Below are 20,964 nucleotides of genomic sequence, written 5' to 3'. Positions count from 1 at the left end.
TTTGGGGATTTTGGAGGATTGGAAACAAGGCTGCAACTGGCAAATAGTCGGAAGTAACAGAAAGCAGTACCTCGTTCTTAATGGAGTGTAGTGATGAAAAAGTATTGTCAATTAATGTTGCTGTCTGGTTAGAAAGCTTTGTCGGTATGTTTATACAAGGAGCTAATCCATACGAAATTAGTAAAGACAAAAGATCAGAAGCCTGTCTAGATGACGGTTCCGCAAGGTCAAGGTTAAAGTCGCCCATCAATACAACTTCGGATTTTTCAGCAAAAACTTTTCCAAGAACATCTTCTAATGTTTCCATAAATTGAGTTACAGACCCACTCGGAGAACGATGTACTTCGCCTATTATTACCCTTTCCTTAGCGTTTATTGGGACTTCTATACAAAGTGACTAAAATACATTTTCATTATTTGTACATAAATCATGTCTTAGTACAGCCTGAAAATTTATCTCGGATGTAAAATCAGAGTCCACCTTTATGGGCCGTCTTGCGGTTAAGAAATATCGACATATAACTGGGAATATCCAAAAGTATCTGATTTTTTTCGTTCAAAAATGTTTCACAGAGACCGATAATTGCAGGGCACGAATTCCTACATAATAATTGAATATCATCAAACGAGGAATTTAGGCCCTAAACGTTTAGATGCACAACCGGGAGTGCATCACCCCACCGAGCTCTGGAGTCCCAAAATCTCAGCTCCTCCAAAAACACACTATCAATAATATTCTCAAAATTTTCAAAGAAATTCATATTGGGGGCTTTACCAACCGGATTATTTATAATTTCGTTAAAATTAACTCTCCCACATTCATTCCAAAGATTTTGGACTAAGCTTGTAATATGGGTGCTCCGGAGTGACAGATGTCATCTTATTGCAGAAAAGTTTTTTTTTGTAACGTAAGAGATAAAACTCTTATTGTTAGCGTCACAAATGGTGGAGAAGCAGGGGCATCATGAGAGGGATTGCAACATTCCTTCAGGGGAGAGTACTTCAAATTCATTCTTAATTTACATATATATATATATATATATATATATATATATATATATATATATATATATATATATATATATATATATATATATATATATATATATATATATATATATATATATATATATATATATATATATATATATATATATATATATATATATATATATATATATATATATATATATATATATATATATATATATATATATATATATATATATATATATATATATATATATATATATATATATATATATATATATATATATATATATATATATATATATATATATATATATATATATGATGGCAATACTAGGCTTTAAATTGATTAGTTAAATTGATTAACTGAATTTCAATTAAAGTTAATAGATATATGTTTTAATTTATTTAGTATTCACAGGGTTGATAAATATTTTATTAAAGTTCTGTTCTCTCCCATTTCAGTGAAGGTCAGTACGTCATAGCTGGATCAGATGACGGCTCATTTTTCGTTTGGGATCAAGAAACTACGAATATTGTCAAAATTCTTCGAGGTGACGAGTCTATTGTAAATTGTCTTCAACCGCACCCAACTACCTGTCTTTTGGCGACTAGTGGGATTGATTCTGTTGTTAGGCTGTGGAGTCCTCGACCAGAGGTTAGATTTTTTCTCTATCTTATTCTTTCTCCTCTTCAAATTTAATATTCTATTTTACTCCCGTTTGTTCTATTCCATCTTTTTTCTATTTTACCTTATTACTTTTTTTCCATCTGTTGTTAGACTGTGGAGTATTCGACCAGAGGTTATATTTTTCTTCAATCTTATTCTTTTTCCTCTCCGAATTTATAATCCTATTTTACTCCCTTTTGTTCTATTCTATCTTTATTCTATTTAACCTTATTGCTTTTTTCCATCTGTTGTTAGGCTGTGGATTCCTCGACCAGAGGCTAGATTTTTCTTCAGTCTTATTCTTTTTCCTCTCCAAATTTATCATCCTGTTTTACTTTCTTTGTTCTATTCTATCTTTATTCTATTTCATCTTTATAATTTTTTTTATCTGTTGTTAGACTGTGGAGTCCTTGACCAGAGGTTAGATGTTTCTTCAACATTATTCTTTCTTCTATCCAAATTTATCATTCTATTTTTCTCCCTTTGTTCTATTCTATATTTTATCTATTTTACCTTAGACTATTACTTTATTCCTTCTGTTGTTAGGCTGTGGAGTCTTCGACCAGTTGTTAGATTTTTCTTCAAACTTATTCTTTCTCCTCTCCAAATTTATTTTATTTTGCTCCCTTTTGTTCTATTCTATCTTTAATCTATTTTACGTTATTACTTTATTCCATCTGTTGTTAGGCTTAGGAGTCCTCGACCAGAAGTTAGATTTTTCTTCAATCTTATTCTTTCTCTTTTCCAAATTTATTACACTCTTTTACTCTTTTTATTCTATTCTATCTTTATTTTATTTTACCTTGTTAGTTTATTCTATCTTTTTTCCATAACGTAGATGGGGTAGTTCGGTCTTTATACACAGGTCGAACAAAGCTGGGTGGCGGCAGGTATCAAATTTACCTCGGGTACCCGGATTTCACTTAACCCTATTGGAAGCCGGCAGAATTGTGATGAACATAAATAACATCTTTTTGTGTATTTATTGGTAAAGATGTGTTTGGTATTTTCTTTAGATGTGTTCTTTCTTTTCAAGAAATGCTCTCGTAAAACCAGAAAATCTCGCTTTCTTTCTGAAACACAACCCAGAATTCACATTGTGGCGTCGCTTGTTTGTTTTTGCTTGGTCATTGATTGTGCATCAACGAGGATATGTCTCAATTTCTTTTCATCTATATGATGGACTTCTGTTTTCCTATTGTTTTGGTTTTATCAAAATAAAAAACCATATTGGTGAATTTACGGGTCGTTGCTGTTTTGGATCTGGGTTGAAAATCTGTTCTTTTAGTCGATAGAACTATGTTGTAAATAAAAAAAAAACTGAAATTTTTTGGAAAAAATGCGTTATTGGTATTACTTTGAATATTTATTCAAAAGTTTTATTTTGTCCTCGAGAAATTCTCTTGGAAAACTTCAGTAAATTCCGCTTTCAATCAGAAACACAGAAGTGACGTTTCGAAATGACATCATGACTTTTTTGAGAAGAAACGTCTGACTTTCAGACAGATGTGACGTGACGTCGCTTGTCTGTTTTTGCTTGATCAATAATAATATTTTCCTAGCCTAACGGTTTTAGTAAGAAAATATTTCATGTTGGCGAATAGGCGGGTAGCTTCTGTTTGGATCTTGGTTTAAATATTTGCTTCTTCTGCCGGTAGAACTGTATTTTCAAAAACCTGAAGATCCTGACATTATTGTTAAAAATGTGTGACTGTTTTTCCTTTTATATATTTTTTTTTCAAAGAAATGAATTTTATATCTAAAATACGTTTTAGATAAAATATTTTAGTTAAGGTTTTGTTTAAAATAAATAAAAACATTATATTTCCTGATTTGTATTAGTAAAGAAGTATTGTTTTAGATGGATATTCAAAGGAGCTTTTTTTGGAAATTCGGTTTTACCAGATCTATCATTGGACTAACGGAAAATTCCTACAGTTTGTCCGAAATTAGCTTAAGTCCAGCCATTGCCGAAGAAAAAAAAGAAATAAATGCCACCCGCGCATACTACGGAAACCTAAAACAAGAAATTAGAAAATAATATCACCAAGATTGTCAGAAATTGTCAGAGATTGAGTCAGTGGTGAAATCCTGCAAAATCTTTGGTTGGTATGGCTAGATCGTCTGTTAAATCAGTGTGGCCAGTTAGTGGCCAAATTTTGCAAAACCTTTAATATTGGCATGTTAAAGCTTACTGAAAGCATTGGCTTATGTAAGACTAGTACTCAAATTCTAGATTTTCAGGTGATATCAAAAATATTTTAGTTGCAAAAAAGATTTTGAGAAAGGCTACCTGAATTAATAATTAGTTTGAGCCTTTTTTGGGGTTTTGAAATTATCATTTAGGCACAAACCTGAATTTATGTAGTTTATTTAATTAAATTTATTTAATTTTTTTATTGTTTTAGAATAGTTTATGTAAACATAGTGTTGATTTTGACTTGTAAAATTGTTTATACGTCAGAGTCACGATTTTTCCGTTTATACAACGATTTATAAAAAAATAAAGCAGAGGAGTGGGCTTAGGTACATTTTTTTTTTTTTTGCTAGACAGTTTTGAATTTTTACCGAATATCACCATTTCTCCTAATTTATTTTTATTTTTAAGAGAAGCGGTACTAAGGTCCTCTGTCCCTCCACCGACGACCTTGCAGACAACATAGCTTAAATAAATAATAAAGACGGAGAAGTAGACTCATACAGAAAGACTATTTATTGACACACTAACCTGCAAAGCGTGTATTTCACCTTCTATATAATTTTTAGTTTTATTTGATTATAGTTTCAATTTTCAGTCGTCCTTATTCCTGATTAGAAAAGCTACGCCTGTTTTTGAACCAATAAGAAAAGTTTAACGTTCTGTATCACTTCGGACCCATCTTACTTTATAATCGAACCCGGTTTTAATTATAGAATTTCGCAGTATATTATCTTAAAAATGTACGTTTATTGCTACAAGTAATTTTTTTTCCATAGGCACTTCATATGAAAGGGGTCGTCGTATAAACTTCAAAGGGGGCTCATTCAATTGGAAATAAAGAGTTTTAGTGCTATTTTTAAGAGTCCAAAGTGATCGGATGGTAACTAGCCCCCCCCCCCCTACGCCCTTTTTTCCCCAAATACATCCAATAAAAATTTTGAGGTAGACAATTTGTTAAAATAAACTTCAAAGAGGGCTCATTTGATAGGAAATTGCAAGTTCTAGTGCACTTTTTATAAGTGAAAAGTGATCGGAGGGCAAATAGCCACCCTCCCGCCCTTTTCCCCCAAATGTATCAGATAAAAATTTTGAGATAGACATTTTGTTAAAGCCTGTCCCCAGGGCCATAGGGCAGGCGTTGTAGGTTATGTCCTGGGGGCATATATGATTCTTATGGAAGGGAGGCTCGTGTATATTTCAGAGAGGGCTAATTTGTTTGGAAATTGAAAGTTCTTGTTCACTTTTTAAGAGTCAAAAGAGATTGGAGGGCAACTACACCCCTCCTCCACGCCCTTTTTTCCCAAATGCATCAGGTAAAAATTTTGAGATTGATATTTTTTTTATAAAAATAGTTAAAAGGTCAGATAACAAGATCTTTGATGTCGACACAAACCCCAAGGGCCCGGGGGAAGTCGTTGTTGGTTATGCCGTAGGTTCATATATGGCTCGTACGGAAGGGATACTCGCATAAACTTCAGAGAGGGATCATTTGATTGGAAATTGAAAGTTCTAGTTCTCTTTTTAAGAACTAGAGATTCGAGGGCAACTAGCCCGCCCACGCCCTTTTCCCCCAAACCCATCCGATAGAAATTTTGAGATAGCCATTCTTTTTAAAAATAGTTCAAATATCATATAACAAAAACTCCGGTGTCGACACAAACCCCCAGGGCCCGGGGGTAGGCGTTGTAAGTTATGCCCTGGGGGCATACATGGCTCTTATGGAAGGGATGCTCATAGAAACTTCAGAGATGGCTCATTTGATTTGAAATGGAAAGTTGTAGTTCACTTTTTTAGAGGCAAATGAGATCGGAGGGCAGCTAGCCCCTCCCCTCCCCCCACGTCTTTCCCCCCCAAATGTATCAGATAAAAATTTTGAGATAAACATTTTGTTAAAAATAGTTCAAAGGTCTGATAGCAAAATTTCCTGTGTCAACAAAACCCTCCAGGGTCTAGGGGCACGTGTTTTAAGTAATGTCCTTGGGGTGTATGGCTCTTATGGAAGGGATGCTCATATAAACTTCAGAGATGGCTCATTTGATTTGAAATTGAAAATTGTAGTTCACTTTTTAAGAGTCAAAAGAGATCGGACGGCAGCTAGCCCCCCTCCTCCATGCCCTTTTCCCCAAGTGCACCAAATAAAAATTTTTAAATAGCCATTTTGTTCAAAAGGTTAAAAGGTTAGACAACAAAAACTCTGGTGTCGACACAGCCCCCAGGGCCTGTGGGCAGGCGTTGTGAGTTCTGCCCTAGGGTCATATGTGGCTCTTATGAAGGGATGCTCGTATATATCAGGGATGCTCGTAATCTCAGAAATGGATTAAAAACCTAACCTGTCACCATCAAACCTTGCATAAAACTGAAAAAGTTGACTGGCAGCGCTGGTTAAATCTAAGGAGAAAAAAAGTATTTCCGACATTCACAAGTGAATGTCGACATTCACAAGTGAATGTTGACATTCACAAAATTCGGAGATTCACGGTAACATATTCACAAGTACTGGTCCTAGAAAGTTTTTTTTGGAAATTGATAGTTTTAGTAACTTTTTTTTAAATAAAAGGTGATTGGGGGGCAACTAGATCCAATCCTAGAATCTTGTGTTTATATCCAATATTTTTGTAATCCCTTAGGACATCTGATCAACGTTTCATGTACCCATTTTGTTCCAAATAGCTTAAAATATAAATAAATTTGCATCCAAGGATAACAACAACCTATAGTTCCTCTGATAAGGACTGAGAATTGCGTGAACTGCCAATTATTTACATATAGACCTTAAAAGTGGAAAAGGGGGGCATGATTTTGGGAGTCCAGTAGCGTGACAAGAACATGGATAAATTTCTTGGTAAAAACGATCACAAACATTTTCTTGTGGAAACAGGTAGGGGCCTGAAATAAGACATCAACCTTTTCCCTCGATCAGTTTAAAACTTGTACGTGTTAGTCCTTTTGTCTCTTTGAAATTGGTGCCTCCTGTAACAAAAGAGGCTAAAAAAAGGGCAATTTTTTTGAATGGCCTTAGACTTATGTGAAACTTTGGGCTAAGAGAACCCCAATGCAGAAAAAAGTTGCTTCCCTTGTAATGTAGCCCAAAAAGGGCAAGAAAAGTGTCAAGAGCCTTTTCCCCACCCTCTTGAAATGGAAGGGGCTAATCAAAATTTAGGCTCTAATGTATAGTCAGTCCCTCGTTACCTTTTGACAGGTATATCTCATGAAAGAACTCAAAACTTACAAGCTCGGAGGAGACTTATTTGACAGCAAATTGAAAGCTCTTGTGTCCTTATTAAAGGCCAAAAACTACTGGAGGGCAGTCAGCCTCTCTCTCCGTTCAATTTCTTCTATCCTGCTCTCCTTTAAACCCTTTTATATCGAACCAAATTTTGAGATATCTCTTTTGTTCAAAAACTTTGAAATGTCTATTAAGTTTGCCTTCGGAGTTGACATGACCCCACAGTCCCAATTTTAAATTTGATCTTACCTTGCTATTATGGATGAACCCTCAGAAACACAAAAAAATAAGCATTAAAATAAAAAAAAAATGTAAAAATAAGCTGCTCATTTATCCATCCGTCTAATCTCCTAAATCGGGAACGGAGGAGATAAGTGAAGTTCCGTCCATGGATGGGTCTCCAACCTCACTCTCCCCCACCCCTCCCCCACTGTCTACTCTAAATTTTTCTTCTTTATGCCAACTACGCGGGGACCCCCCCCCCCCAAAAAAAAAAATAATAATAATAAGGTAAAGTTTTGTATGGGAAGAAAGTTAAAAGTTTCAAGAAATTTTGAGGGGACGTTAAAACACATCAAAATACACTAATTAGAACTAATAGAACTAGCCAAAGAATTGGCTATCGAATTACTACTACTACTACTACTAACAACTCACCGCAGCACCAAGCCGCCCAACACAGCTACGCACGCTCCTCCTCCACCCCAATCTATTCAAAGCCTCCCTTTTTACACCCGCCCACGTAGTTCCCATTTCCTTAAATCTTTTTTATGACTCCTCCCACCCCAGACGGGGACGACCTGCTTTCCGTTTAGCCCTAGATGGTTGGCCGAAAAGAACAATCTTCGGCAATCTGTCATCTTTCATCCGCACAACGTGCCCTAGCCACCTCAACCTTTCTTTCATTATAGCCCTATAGAGCGGTATTGAAACACATTTTGCGTATAGCCTACTGTCTGAAATACGGCCAGTTAGTCGGGTACCCAGAGCAATCCGTAAGCAATTTTTCTGGAAAACATCTAGCAAATCTTCATCCACTTTTCGGAGCGTTCATGCTTCAGGGCCATATTTGACTACTGTCATCACTGTAGCTTCTAATATTCTAATCTTGGTTTGCAGACTTATCTTCCTATTCTTCCAAACTTTTTTTAACTGTGAAAAAACACCCTGAGCCTTGGCTATTCTACTATTTAACATCTTCACTGCTCCCGCCATCTTTACTAATAATACTACCAAGGTAAGTGAAGCTTCCCACCTGATCAATGTTTTCATAGCTCACGTCAACTTTCGATCTTTACTTATTCCTAGCCTTAGTGCCTTATTCTTCTAAACATTAATTAAGACATCATATTTAGGAGACTTTTTTAGCACCCTTTCAGCACCTGCAGCCTTGTTATTTTTTAATCCTTTTAGTGCTTTCACTAATTTTTCCTCGCAAAACAAATCTTCCTTCACATCCAAGGCGTCACAAACTTTTTCATTTTCCTCTATGTCTTTCCCTGCAACTCTATGTTGGTTAAGCAAATTCTCAAACTATTAGACTCTTCTTTCTTAAGTTTTTTCCTTATTGCTAATTGCGACCCCATTCCTATCTTGAACTGGGCCAAGTCCGGATTGCCTAATCCCTCTCAATTTTTTAACGTGCCAGTACAATATTTTACTATTATGCCGTCTAGCTGCATCTTCCAGATCCTCGGCAATTTTATCCATGGCCTCCACTATACACCCCCGTAATTCATATTATAATGCTTTCTCCACTTTCTTTACGTTTATTCTGTTTTCATACGATCTATCACTCAGATAATTCTTATACAAGCCCCTACTCCTTTCTATTAAACGTGAAGCTTTTTCACTAATATTCCTAGCTGCAGTTCTAGCTTTCTTCTCTAATATACCTTCAGCAACTTCACAAATTATTTTTCTAAAATTATTCCAAACATCATCCTCAAGGCTATCGAATTACTCTCAGAAATTCTCTCAAACTGAAAATGCCAAAATACTTAAAATTACTGCCATTCTTAAAATAATGTTAAAATACATACTTTGCGATAGATGCTAAATTGTTGTGGCACAAAAAATCCGATTATGGTCAAATCAAAATGTTTCTATCGTCTCTCAGTCAACAAATGAAATAGTCTAACCACTCTCTTTCGAAGCTATTCTTTCGCTCCGTTCATTTTGTTGTGTGAATAGATCAAGTATGATTTATCAGAGGTATGTACGTATTTTGCCTATAGCAAAGGTCATAAGGCTTCAATGTTTTATTATTATTAACTTAAAAAACCTTGCATAAAAAAAAGTTTTCTAAGAAAAGTAAACAGCCATATTGAACTCAGGACCAAGAGAAATTAACTCCTATTATAGTTAAAACTCAAAAAGACCAGAAATTACTGTTAAAGAATAAACGAAACCCCAAACGAATATAAATTAAAATTAACTATCTTACAAACTATCTTATAAAGATAACTATCTTATAAAGATAACAGGGGCAAACATAAATGAATGATTAAATCTTATATACCTTCAGTATTTTTTTTTTTTTTTTTTTTTTTTTTTTTTTTTTTTTTTTTTTTATATCCCCCAGATGTGCTCTGTGCAAGGGGTGGTGTTATAAACTTCGGAGAGGCTCATTAAATCGGAAATAATAATTTCTAGTTTCCTTTTCAAGAGTCAAATGTAATTGGAGGGCCCCAAGTCTCCCTCCCTTTCACACCCTCTTTTCCCAAATGCAGCCAATCAAAATTTTGAGATGGCCATTATGTCGAAAATAGTCAAAAGGTGAAGTGATTAAAATAATTATGCCTTGGGGGTGGATAAAACCTCCCACTGCCCCCAGGGCAACGGCTGTAAGTTATGCAAGCTGTCCATTGTTCATATATAAGGTTTTTATCAAATGGGTTAATCGTATAGATTTGGAAAAGGCTCTTTCGATTTCAATCGAAAATTCTAGCTCCGTTTCTAAAAGTCAAGAATAATCGGACAGTAAGCACCCTCCCCCCATGCCATTTTTAAAAAATGTTTCCGATCAAAATTTTGAGTTAGCCATTTTGTTCAAAATCGTCCAAATGACAGCTACGGTTCCAGGTTTGAATCCTCCCCCCCCCCCCAGGCCTGGGGGAAAGGGCTGTAAGTTATACCAGCAGCAAAATATTCAGTAGTTCTTTCTAAGATTGTTCAAAACGAATATAGTTTCACTAAAAACAAGAGTTTGGACACTACGGCCTTCCTTAACTGTAAAAACCTAAAACCTACTGCGTCATCGGCGCTTCACTGGAAACGAATTATATTACAAATATTTTCTTTACCAGTTCTTACAGCATTGAAAATGGGAATAAGAATTACAGTGAAAAAAAAATTGAAGTGATGGATCTCTCAGCAATTAATATTATTATATATCAAATATTCAATTTGATTTTGTTTATACTTTCCTAGACTGTTCAAGACACATATTGTTTTCACTAAAGCGCCAATGACGCAGTAGGTTTTGGGCTTTTACAGTGAGAGAAGGCGATACCCACACTCTTGTTTGTAGTTATTTTTGTTCGTTTCAAGTTTGATTTGCATATTCAGTTTAAGTTTCGCTCGTTTTAAGATTTATTTATTCATTTATATTAATATCTATTCTATGTTTGTTTGCATTGATTATTTATTTAATTTCTGTTCGTTTTGGGTTTCATTTATACTTCAGTAGCAAAATATTTTTTTTTGGTTTTAAGCTTGATTTGTGTATTCAATTGAAGCATTACTCGCTTTCAGATTTATTTATTCATTTATATTATTAGTTGTTGTATGTTTTTTGCTATGATTCTCTATTTAATTTCTGGTCGTTTTGGGTTTGAATTAAATAAAAAAAAAACTAGTTTTTTTTTAACTGAAAGTAAGGAGCGACATTAAAAATTAAAACGAACAGAAATTATCCCGTATATGAAAGGGGCTCTCCCATCCTCAACGCCTCGCTCTTTACGCTAAAGTTTGGCTCTGTCACACAACTTAATTTTTTTTAAAGATAAAAACTTTAGCGTAAAGAGCGAGGCCTTGAGGAGGGGACAGCCCCTTTCATATACGGGATAATTTCTGTTCGTTTTAAGTTTTAATGTCGCTTCTTACTTTCAGTCAAAAAAAATTGTTCTTTTTTTATTTAATTTCTGAACGTTTTTGAATTAACGCAGCTTTGATTTTGGCTCACCGTACATGAATAATAGAAAAGAAATGGCACAGCTAATTAAAAATCATTTATAATTACTAACGAACTTTTAGTAATTAGATCAGATAGATGGTCATATCAAATATTAATTACTTAAAAACCAGGATTTTTTTATATGCTTCATTTTCCCAAAGCATGCAAGCATTGCTGTATGAAAAAACAACAACTCAGAAGTGAAGAAAAAAAATAGCTAAGAAATGGATGATCAAAAAAAAGTAAAATCCAAGAAGAAGAAAAAGTAAAAACAACAAAAACGACGAACAAGTGGAAACGTTAGTTGATTGAATAGGAAAAATTCAGTTTTACTACTGGACTGTATATCGTTTTTTTTGTTTTTTTTTTTTCGTTCTGCTTTTATTATTCTCTTTTTGCTCTTTGTTTTTTTTTGCGATTTTAATTCTTTCTTAATGTTTAGAACTTTAATATGTTTAATGTTTTTTTAGAGACCTTGTGTACATAAACAAATTATTGGCAACATATTTATTTTATTGAAACTTATCTGCCCCAATCTCTCGTTTATTTTTTCTTCTTTTCGATTTTTTTTTCGTGGTTGTCGGTTTGTTTTTAGATCTTTCATGGTTCACAACAATAGGCCTTTATTTACTTTTTTTAGAGTCTATGTTTCCATCATTCAGTAAATTTTGTATCTTTAATAATTTTTTGCTGTATATTTTTGATGAATTACTTTCTTTTACTTTCTCTTTCTTTGAATTACTTTCTTAAAACTATCTCTTTTTTTAGAATTTTGAAAATGAAAGGCTTGTGAAAGACTCTGTGAGCGCTGCTTTGGCAAATCAACGACGCATGGAAGCAGATCCATTTCAAATGATGCTTCTGTCAATGGGCTACAACCTCCCTCGAGACGCAGAAGAGGAGCAAGAAGAAGCCCCACCTCAATGTCGGAACTCCTAATTTGAAATCTCTTGTTCTGTTTTTTTTTTTACAAGTCAGCGAAAGATTGCGTGTTTTTAAACTGAATAAATTCTGAATTTACTGAATAAAAAAAGTTACGTTGTACGCATGTGGTATTTAAACTGAAGGTTGTTATTTCTCTCGTATCCTGTAGCTTACCAGTGATCTAGAAGTTCTAATGAAAAATCGTGACGCAACTTAACTTCATCATACTGGGGCCACTACCAATATCCATCACGTTTTAGCATCAGGAAATCTGTCCCAAAATCAAGTGAAAGTTCTGTCTTCAACATACAATTCTGACCATTTTCCGATAACTGTCGACGTAAAAATTTGTGCTGCTGCCCCAACAGCCAAGATTCCAGTCTGGTTTTTCATGGAACAATGGGAGAAGACAGGCGCATTATCTTTCCAATCTGTCTGTGATACAATCCTTCGCAAGATTAAGATCCCTTTCATTCTTTTACAAAAATCTGCAGTTATTTCTCGTAACGATGCTCGTGTGATTATGGACATTTATTGTGCTCTTATTATCCGTGCCATTAAATGCCGCATAAAAGCTGCTGTGCCAACAGTGAAAATCAGGCGTGGAACGCGAATTCAATGTTGGTACCGGAACTTCGAACTGAAATCTGCGTGTCAGAATTCTTAGTTTTGGTTCCAAGTCTGGCTTGATTGTGACATACCACGAACAGGCTGGGTTAACTGTAGCCGGAAAAACGCAAACCGTATATTTGCCAAAGCTCTAAACAAGCACAGGAGCGATTGCATTACAAATTTTTCTGAAAGCGTTAACCCTGATCCTCGTGCAGTGTAGAAACATGCCCTGCGACCCAAACGTTATGCTAAGCAGGATTCTGTTCCTCGTGAAGATCTCTGGGAAGACCATTACCGCCGAGAGTTTGCACCTCCCCCCTCCAATCTTAGTGCAGAACATGCTGAAAAGCTTAACTGCAGTTTAAAATGTCATACAAATTGTGATTTTGTTGCGACACGAAGTATGGTTATCTCTGATATAATGAAGTTGAAAAAGAAATTCAGCAAGGGCACTGATGATACCTTTAGGGCTACTGTTGATTTCAGTAGTGATCTTCTGATCGACAACCTGAGCTTACTATAACAAATTATATTCTCCTTTGGAATAGTACCAAAATCTTTTTGCGAAGGTAAACCGATCCCCGTGTTAAAGTGAGGTAAACCTCCCCACCTTTGCAGTTCGTATAGACCCATTACTGTGTCAAATGATTTTTGTAAGTTATTTGAGTTGCTCCCATGCGATGAAATTCGGTCAAAATGTTACGTTCCTTCGGAGCAATTTGGCTTCCAGAAGGGACTATGGAGTGGTCATGCCCTGTCAGCTCTATGTGCTATACTTTTGGATGCTGATGTAGCTAGCGAATCTCTATTTCTTGGTAGCCACGATGTGCACCGTACATTCAATTCGCTCGTCCACGACTTGTTTTTGTATTATGTTGTACTCCGTCTTCTTGTTTTTTTTTTTGTAGTGACGGGTTAGAAAATAAATAAATAAAGACCTAATTTCCAAAACTTTCAAACTACGTTGAACAAAATGGCTATCTAAAAATTTTGATTGTATGTGTTGGGGGAAAAGGTGGGCGTGAGAGGGGGTTAGTTGCCCTCCAATCATTTTGACTATTAAAAGGGTACTATCCCTTTGAATTTCCAATCGAATGCGCCCTTTTGAAGTTTCTACGACAAAGCTTTCAATAAAAACCTTGTATGCCCCCAGGGTATAACTTATAACCCTTTCTTTGAGGGCTCTGAGGGGGTTATCATCCTCAAAGTCCTAATTTCCAGAACTTTCAACTACGGTGAACAAAATGGCTATCTTAAAATTTTGATTGGATGTGTTTAGATAAATGGTAGGCGTGGAAGGGGTGTTAGTTGCCGTTCAATCACTTTCGACTATTAAAAATGGCACTAGCCACTTAAATTTCCAATCGAATGAGCCCCTTTTGAAGTTTCTACGACAACGCTTTGTATGAAAACCTTATATACACCCAGAGCATGACTTTCGCCCTTGCCCTGAGGGCTGTGGGGGGTTGTCATCCTCAAAGATCTGCTTTTCAGCACTTTCAACTATGTTGAAGAAAATGGCTACCTCAAAATTTTGACTGGATGTGTTTGGGGAAAAGGTGGGTATGAGAGGGGGGTTAGTTGCCCTCCAATCACTTTCAACTATTAAAAAAGCACTAACCGTTTGAATTTACAATCGAATGAGCCCTTTTGGAAGTTTCTACGACAACGCTTTCTATAAAAAATCTTATATGCCCCAGGGCATAACTTACAACCCTTGCCCTGAGGGCTGTGGGGGAGTGTCCTCCTCAAAAACATAATTTCTATCTGGAAATCAACTACGCTAAACAAAATGGCTATCTCAAAATTTTAATTGGATGTGTTTGGGGAAATGGTGGGCGTGGAAGGGGAGTCAGTTGCCTTCCAATCACTTTCGGCCATTAAAAAGGGCACTAGTCACTCCAATTTCCAATCGAATGAGCCCTTTTCGAAGTTTCCACGACAACGCCTTCGATACGAAGTGCCCTGGTCTAAAACCAAAAAAAAAAAAATAAATAATAATACATTTTGCCAACATCGTTCTTTACTTAGGCAGCGCGATTGCGCTGCCTATGATTTGTTTTAATTTTACGCTTGGTAGATTATTTGATTTTACTACTGTTCATTTTTTTTATCTCTATTCGGTTTTTTTTTTTTGTAAGAATTTATAGTGGGGCTTGCTATTTGTATTTTGGGGAAACTTTTTAATAATTTTTAGCAATACACATCCTTTTGAAAATCTTCACACAAATAGTTTTGTTTAATTTAATATTATCCCTCCTCCAGTTTAATATTTAATATTATCCCTCCTCTAGTTGGCCTGAAAAATAAGACAAACCCATTCCCAAAAATTCCATCTACGCTCTTTAACAACCTGGATAACATTTACAGTCTTTTGATTTATTTAAATTGCAAGAGTAGAAGTATTACTAATTCTGCTACTATTACTTCAGGGCTACCAGTAGTAGCCCTGAAATGGTTCAACTTAATACCCTCAGTCGTTCTGGGGATACTGCTTAGATGTCTTAAAGGCAACCAGTATACACACAGTGCCTTTTGATTCAGTTTTAATGCAACATTTAGTTTTTAAGCATAATGGGCAAGCTGCACAACTGTGGGGGGTTGACCTACCCAATATCCTTAGAGACATGGTTACTGGACCGTTCAACTAAGCTGAACAAAATGGCTGTCTCAAAACTTTGATTGGAAGTTTTCGGAAAATTATGAGCTAAGGAGAAGGGCGCCATGCCCTCCAATCACTTATGACTCTTAAAAGGGTACTAGACCTTTTAATTTCCAATCAATTCATCTCCTTTAAAAGTTTCAGTGATATTACTAGCCATGATTGAGCAGCGCTGCCTTTAATACTGCTTATATGCCCTTTTTGAAAACCTGCTTGCGCATAGTCTTTTCGTTCACTGAAACTCCCCCCAAACGTTCGCTAAAAGTTTCACCTTAATACCCTTAGTCTCATTAGTTACAGTAACAGTAGAAGTCGTATAAAAAGTAAACACTTAGTGTCTTCTGGCTAGTTCGAAATCCGCCACAGTTCACCCCGAAAGGTCTAACTCAACAATGTAAGTCGTTCTTTAGATATTGCTTTGTCACGTTTTTGAAAGTCCACACGCTCAAAGATTTTTTTTGATTTAGTTCAATTTCCACCTAAATATTCCTTGAAAGCTTCACCCTAATGCCCTTAGCATGTGTAGTAGCAATAGTTGTATTCACAGTAGAATTAATAGTAGTAGCCTTAGCTTTAGTTGAAATATTAGCAGTAATAATAATGATAGTAGTAGTAGCAGTAGTGATTGTAGTATGAGCAGAAGCAGTTGCACTAGGACGCAAATATTGTCTTTTGGTTAGTTCAACTTCCTCCAGAACAATTCCTATAAGTTTCAACTTCACGCACAAAACTGTTCCTAAACTATTACTGATACGTTGTTTTGATAATCTGCGGGCAGACGGTGTCTTGTGATTCAGTTCACCCCCCCCCTCAAAATTCCCTGAAAGTTTCACCTTCATATCCCTAGGCATAGTTATAATAGAAGTCACAGTAGTAGTATTAGTAGTACTGGTAGTAGCATTAATAGTAATAACGCTAGCACTAGTAGCAGCAGTAGTAGTAACGTATTGTCTGTTGGTCAGTTGAACACCCCTCTCATCAAGTCCTGGAAGTTTCAACTTAATACAATTAGTCATTGCTATGACATTGCTGATATGTCCTTTTGATAGCCTGCTTATTCATATAATTCTTGAAATTTTCATCTTAATACTCTTAGTCTTACAAGTAGGTACATTAGATATAGTAGTTGGAGTAATAATAATAGTAGTAAAGTAGAACTAGTAAATGTAGAAGTGGTAGTAGTTTTAGTAGTAGCGTGGACATATCGCCTTTAGGTCAATTTATCTTCCCCTTTAGGCATTCTATGAAAATTCCGACTTAATACCAAATTCCATTCTTGATACGCCCTTCTGCCAATCTGAATGCACATAGTGTCTTTTGATTTAGTGAACTCCTTCCTCTCCTTAACGTCCCTCTAAATTTCATCTCAAGTCTTTATTAGCTTAATTAATAACTTATATTTCTATATCTTTTAAAAATCACTTTACACAATCAAAATAGTAGCATAAAATTAGAATTGAAAAAAAAAAACGTTAATGAGACTAGGTAAATGTGAAGTGGACGTAATTCAGAATCACCTTGCGGTTTAACCCATAACCATAAAAGCCCCAATAAGTAACAAATATAGTTTCTAACAACTACACAAAACGAATAAAAAGAAATCGCTACCTGAACAAAATTTCGTACTGCTTTCAAAGAATTTTTTTCTTCTTTTCATAAATCGATACCTTATATCGATCTATAAATATCGATATATCGATCTATATCGATACATAAATCGATCTATACCTTAGAAAGCTTATACACAATTGCGGGCATACCTTATACGAGGTAATTTCTTTAGCGCTCTATATAAACAAATTTTGTTTATATACCTTAGAAATTTTTGAAATTTTGATTCTATACCTTAGAAAGCTTACACACAATTGCGGGCATACCTTATACTAGGTAATTTCTTTAGCGCTCTATATAAACAAATTTTGTAGAGGGTGCTCTATTTCAGGAATGATTACAGAGTTTCAAAACTGTAGAAAAGATGTTGAAAAAATTGATAAATTTGTTAGAAAAGTGGAGAAACACTGAAATAAGTGAAGATAAAGCTCAGCTGCACGCAAGATGTGTTAACTATAATTATTCTGCATATTATAAAGCAAGAATCGTTTTCTTAACGTGTTTCCATCTCTTTGGGCCATGTTCTAGGCTTACACCACAAAATAATTTATACTTTTATAATTAAATATATTTAATTAAAATTATATACATTTAAAATTAATTAAATTAAAATAATTAAATATTTAATTAAAAATAATTAAAATTAAAATAATTAAAATATATTTAATTAATTATATAAATATATTATAATTAAATATATTAAATATATAATTAAATAAATTTTATAATGCTTTTATAATTAAAACCTATGAAATTATAAATAACTGATCGTAGTATAAAATCTTAAATAAAAAAAATTAATTATAAAATTATAAGTAATCTATATTATTGGTTTTTCTTCTTTTTGCTGCACTTCAAAGCATTTTCAAAGCGTCTTGCTGCCACAATTACACAATTGCGGGCATACCTTATACACCGATTGGCTTTGTCTTATTTCCTGTTTAAGACGAATAGAACATATATCACATTCTTCATATTTCCATATCAAAAGACATGTCAACCCTGTTACCGGGTAGTGCGTCCATACTAAGATGAATAAGAGGAATAGAACGGTATTCAACTTTAGCGTTATTAGCACTATTTATTTTATTCACGTTTTTACCAAAAGATGAAAGAATTTTATCACTTTTATTTGCTAAAAAACAACTAAAAGACTTGGGATACAAAACGTTTAACGCATACGCTTTATACGGTAAACGAGTTTATGCGTTCATGCTCGCATTATGTTGTATATTTGACTTTTATTTTGTTATTATTTTCGTTCTTTCTTTTTTTGTATTTTACCTTGCAATACGTTTGTAAATGTATTAGCAATGAACCGTAAACCCGATTTCTTTTTGAAATCTAAGAATTTCTAAAAGATTCTAACCCGATTTTGAACCCGATTTCTTTTTCTCATTAAAAAAAGGATAAAGCCAAATCTCAACTATCAAATGACAATCAAAATTGAAGTCTTACATTGAAACAATAATATTGAAGGGCAGCTGAAAAATAACCCATTAAATCTGCTGAAAGAACATAACCCTTAACTAATTAGTCCCAAACCTGATTCAAGCTTGTTTTAACCTGATTCAGCTTATGTAGATAGTACAATCACCTTATTTCAAAAGCGATTGCTTTAACTAGTAATTCTTCTGTCATCATATTGGTCACGGCCGTAACCTACATGCAAAGACCGAGATTTGCCCAATATAAGCTATAATTTGAAAGTTCAGTGAAAAGAAGAAAATAAAAACCAAAAGCAGAACGAAATAAAACGAAAAAGCACGAAATTTAGAAAAAAACAGTCTAAAATAAATTAGCAGCTACATTTGATCGCAGACAAAAACATCAGGCTGCACTTGACTTAAACAAAAAAAATGTAAGAAATAAAATCAAGGTTCAAAATACGAGTACAGTGCTGCGAACCATTTCGCATTTGGAACAGCTAAATACGATAAAATAGGTTGATAAATAAAATAAAATAATTCAAAATTGTTAGACGATCAAGCTCTGACGAAAAGCAGTTCATACGCATTTTCGGGAAAAAAAAGATTCTAAAATGTTAAATAGAAACTAAAATTTTTTACTGCATAATCTTGATTTTATTGGAAATTAGAGAAATTCCAAAAAAAAAAAAAAAAAATTAGTGAAAAAAAAGCAGGAAATAAATTAAAAGCTACATTATATTGAAGACAAGAAATAATAAGCTGCATTTAATCCAAACAAAACCGAGGTTTAAAATTCATAACTGCACTGCAAACCACTTCGCAATGGGAATAGCTAAATACGATAAAATAAGTTGATATATAAAACAAAATAATTTTGTTTAAAATAAAAATCACAAAATAAAAATCATCTAGTAACGAAATTACTAGATGATCAAGTTCTGAAAAAAGTAGTCATAAACTTTTTTGGGAAAATAAATTCTAAGATGTTAAAATTTCAAACAGAAACTAAAATTTTTTACTGCATAATCTTGATTTAATTGGAAATTACAGAAATTCCAAAAAAAAAAAAAATTAGTGAAAAAAAAGCAGGAAATAAATTAAAAGCTACATTATATTGAAGACAAGAAATAATAAGCTGCATTTAATCCAAACAAAACCGAGGTTTAAAATGCATAACTGAACTGCAAACCACTTCGCAATGGGACTAGCTAAATACGATAAAATAAGTTGATATATAAAACAAAATAATTTTGTTTAAAATAAAAATCACAAAATAAAAATCATCTAGTAACGAAATTACTAGATGATCAAGTTCTGAAAAAAGTAGTCATAAACTTTTTTGGGAAAATAAATTCTAAGATGTTAAAATTTCAAACAGAAACTAAAATTTTTTACTGCATAATCTTGATTTAATTGGAAATTACAGAAATTCCAAAAAAAAAAAAAATTAGGGAAAAAAAAGCAGGAAATAAATTAAAAGCTACATTATATTGAAGACAAGAAATAATAAGCTGCATTTAATCCAAACAAAACCGAGGTTTAAAATGCATAACTCCACTGCAAACCACTTCGCAATGGGAATAGCTAAATACGATAAAATAAGTTGATATATAAAACAAAATAATTTTGTTTAAAATAAAAATCACAAAATAAAAGTCATCTAGTAACAAAATTACTAGATGATCAAGTTCTGAAAAAAGTAGTCATAAACTTTTTTGGGAAAAAAATTCTAAGATGTTAAAATTTCAAACAGAAACTGAAATTTTTGACTGCATAATCTTGAATTTAGCTTCTTAGAAATAAGAGATATTCAAAACAAAAAGTAGTTGTCCAACAAATGTGAAATAAGGAAATAAAAAATTAATAAATAGTAATATTGGATAAGCATAATAACGTTAAAGAAAAATGAAATAATTAGAAGGATAAAATATGATCATTTTCCATAAGGTTTGCGATAAAAACACGTTTGAAAGGGGGCAAACACAAGATAGTTTTCAACGTGGCCTACCATTGCACAATAAGCAAAACTATAGATTGTCTCGAAATAGTTATGAATAACTACTATTAATCAGCTACCCAACTCAAACAGGCCACCATACACGGAATGAAAACCAAGGCAAACGCCACACAAATAAAATAATTCAGATCTAATTCACTAATGGTTATAGTATCTATCGCGAAACTGATTCAGTCTAGGTGATGATTGGTCACTATGTCGAATACTTCCTCGTCCACGTGTTTGTTGAGTCCTTCGCAAATTGGTTCGCTCGCGGTCCATTTCCATATCTTCGATTTTTTCAGTTAGAGCAAGCTTTTGTTGTATGGCGATTCGAAGAAGATTGTTGAGCGTTTTCTTTTCATCTTCGGCGGCAGAGTTTTGTCGCTGCAGCTCATCCACTTCGGTGACGTATTCCTCGCAGCGTGCTGCAAACATTGCCCGTTGACCTGAAATAAATTATTAA

The 20,964-nt window shown here is 34.0% G+C and overlaps 2 protein-coding genes across 2 annotated transcripts in view; one reads left to right on the top strand and one right to left on the bottom strand.

Moving 5' to 3' along the window:
• The window catches only part of LOC148953775 (WD and tetratricopeptide repeats protein 1-like), a 76,749-nt gene extending 64,448 nt beyond the window's left edge, over positions 1–12,301 (top strand). Inside the window, exons 11-12 of the mRNA XM_089085895.1 lie at positions 1,456–1,648; positions 12,032–12,301. Of these exons, the coding sequence (XP_088942021.1) occupies positions 1,456–1,648; positions 12,032–12,202 (364 nt within the window). The 3' untranslated portion in view covers positions 12,203–12,301. The remainder of the gene's footprint in view (positions 1–1,455; positions 1,649–12,031) is intronic.
• A 6,853-nt stretch (positions 12,302–19,154) lies between these two features.
• Positions 19,155–20,964, bottom strand: part of BicD (Microtubule-associated protein Bicaudal D) — a 72,113-nt gene continuing 70,303 nt past the window's right edge. The window contains exon 12 of the mRNA XM_089108476.1: positions 19,155–20,947. Within this exon, the coding sequence (XP_088964602.1) occupies positions 20,658–20,947 (290 nt within the window). The 3' untranslated portion in view covers positions 19,155–20,657. The remainder of the gene's footprint in view (positions 20,948–20,964) is intronic.

This window comes from Artemia sp. Qi Xiang Cuo, chromosome 3, assembly GCF_049724085.1.
Source record: "Artemia sp. Qi Xiang Cuo chromosome 3, ASM4972408v1, whole genome shotgun sequence".
In the NCBI taxonomy this organism is placed as follows: Eukaryota; Metazoa; Arthropoda; class Branchiopoda; order Anostraca; family Artemiidae; genus Artemia; species Artemia sp. Qi Xiang Cuo.
This window is presented reverse-complemented; position numbering and strand designations above follow the sequence as displayed.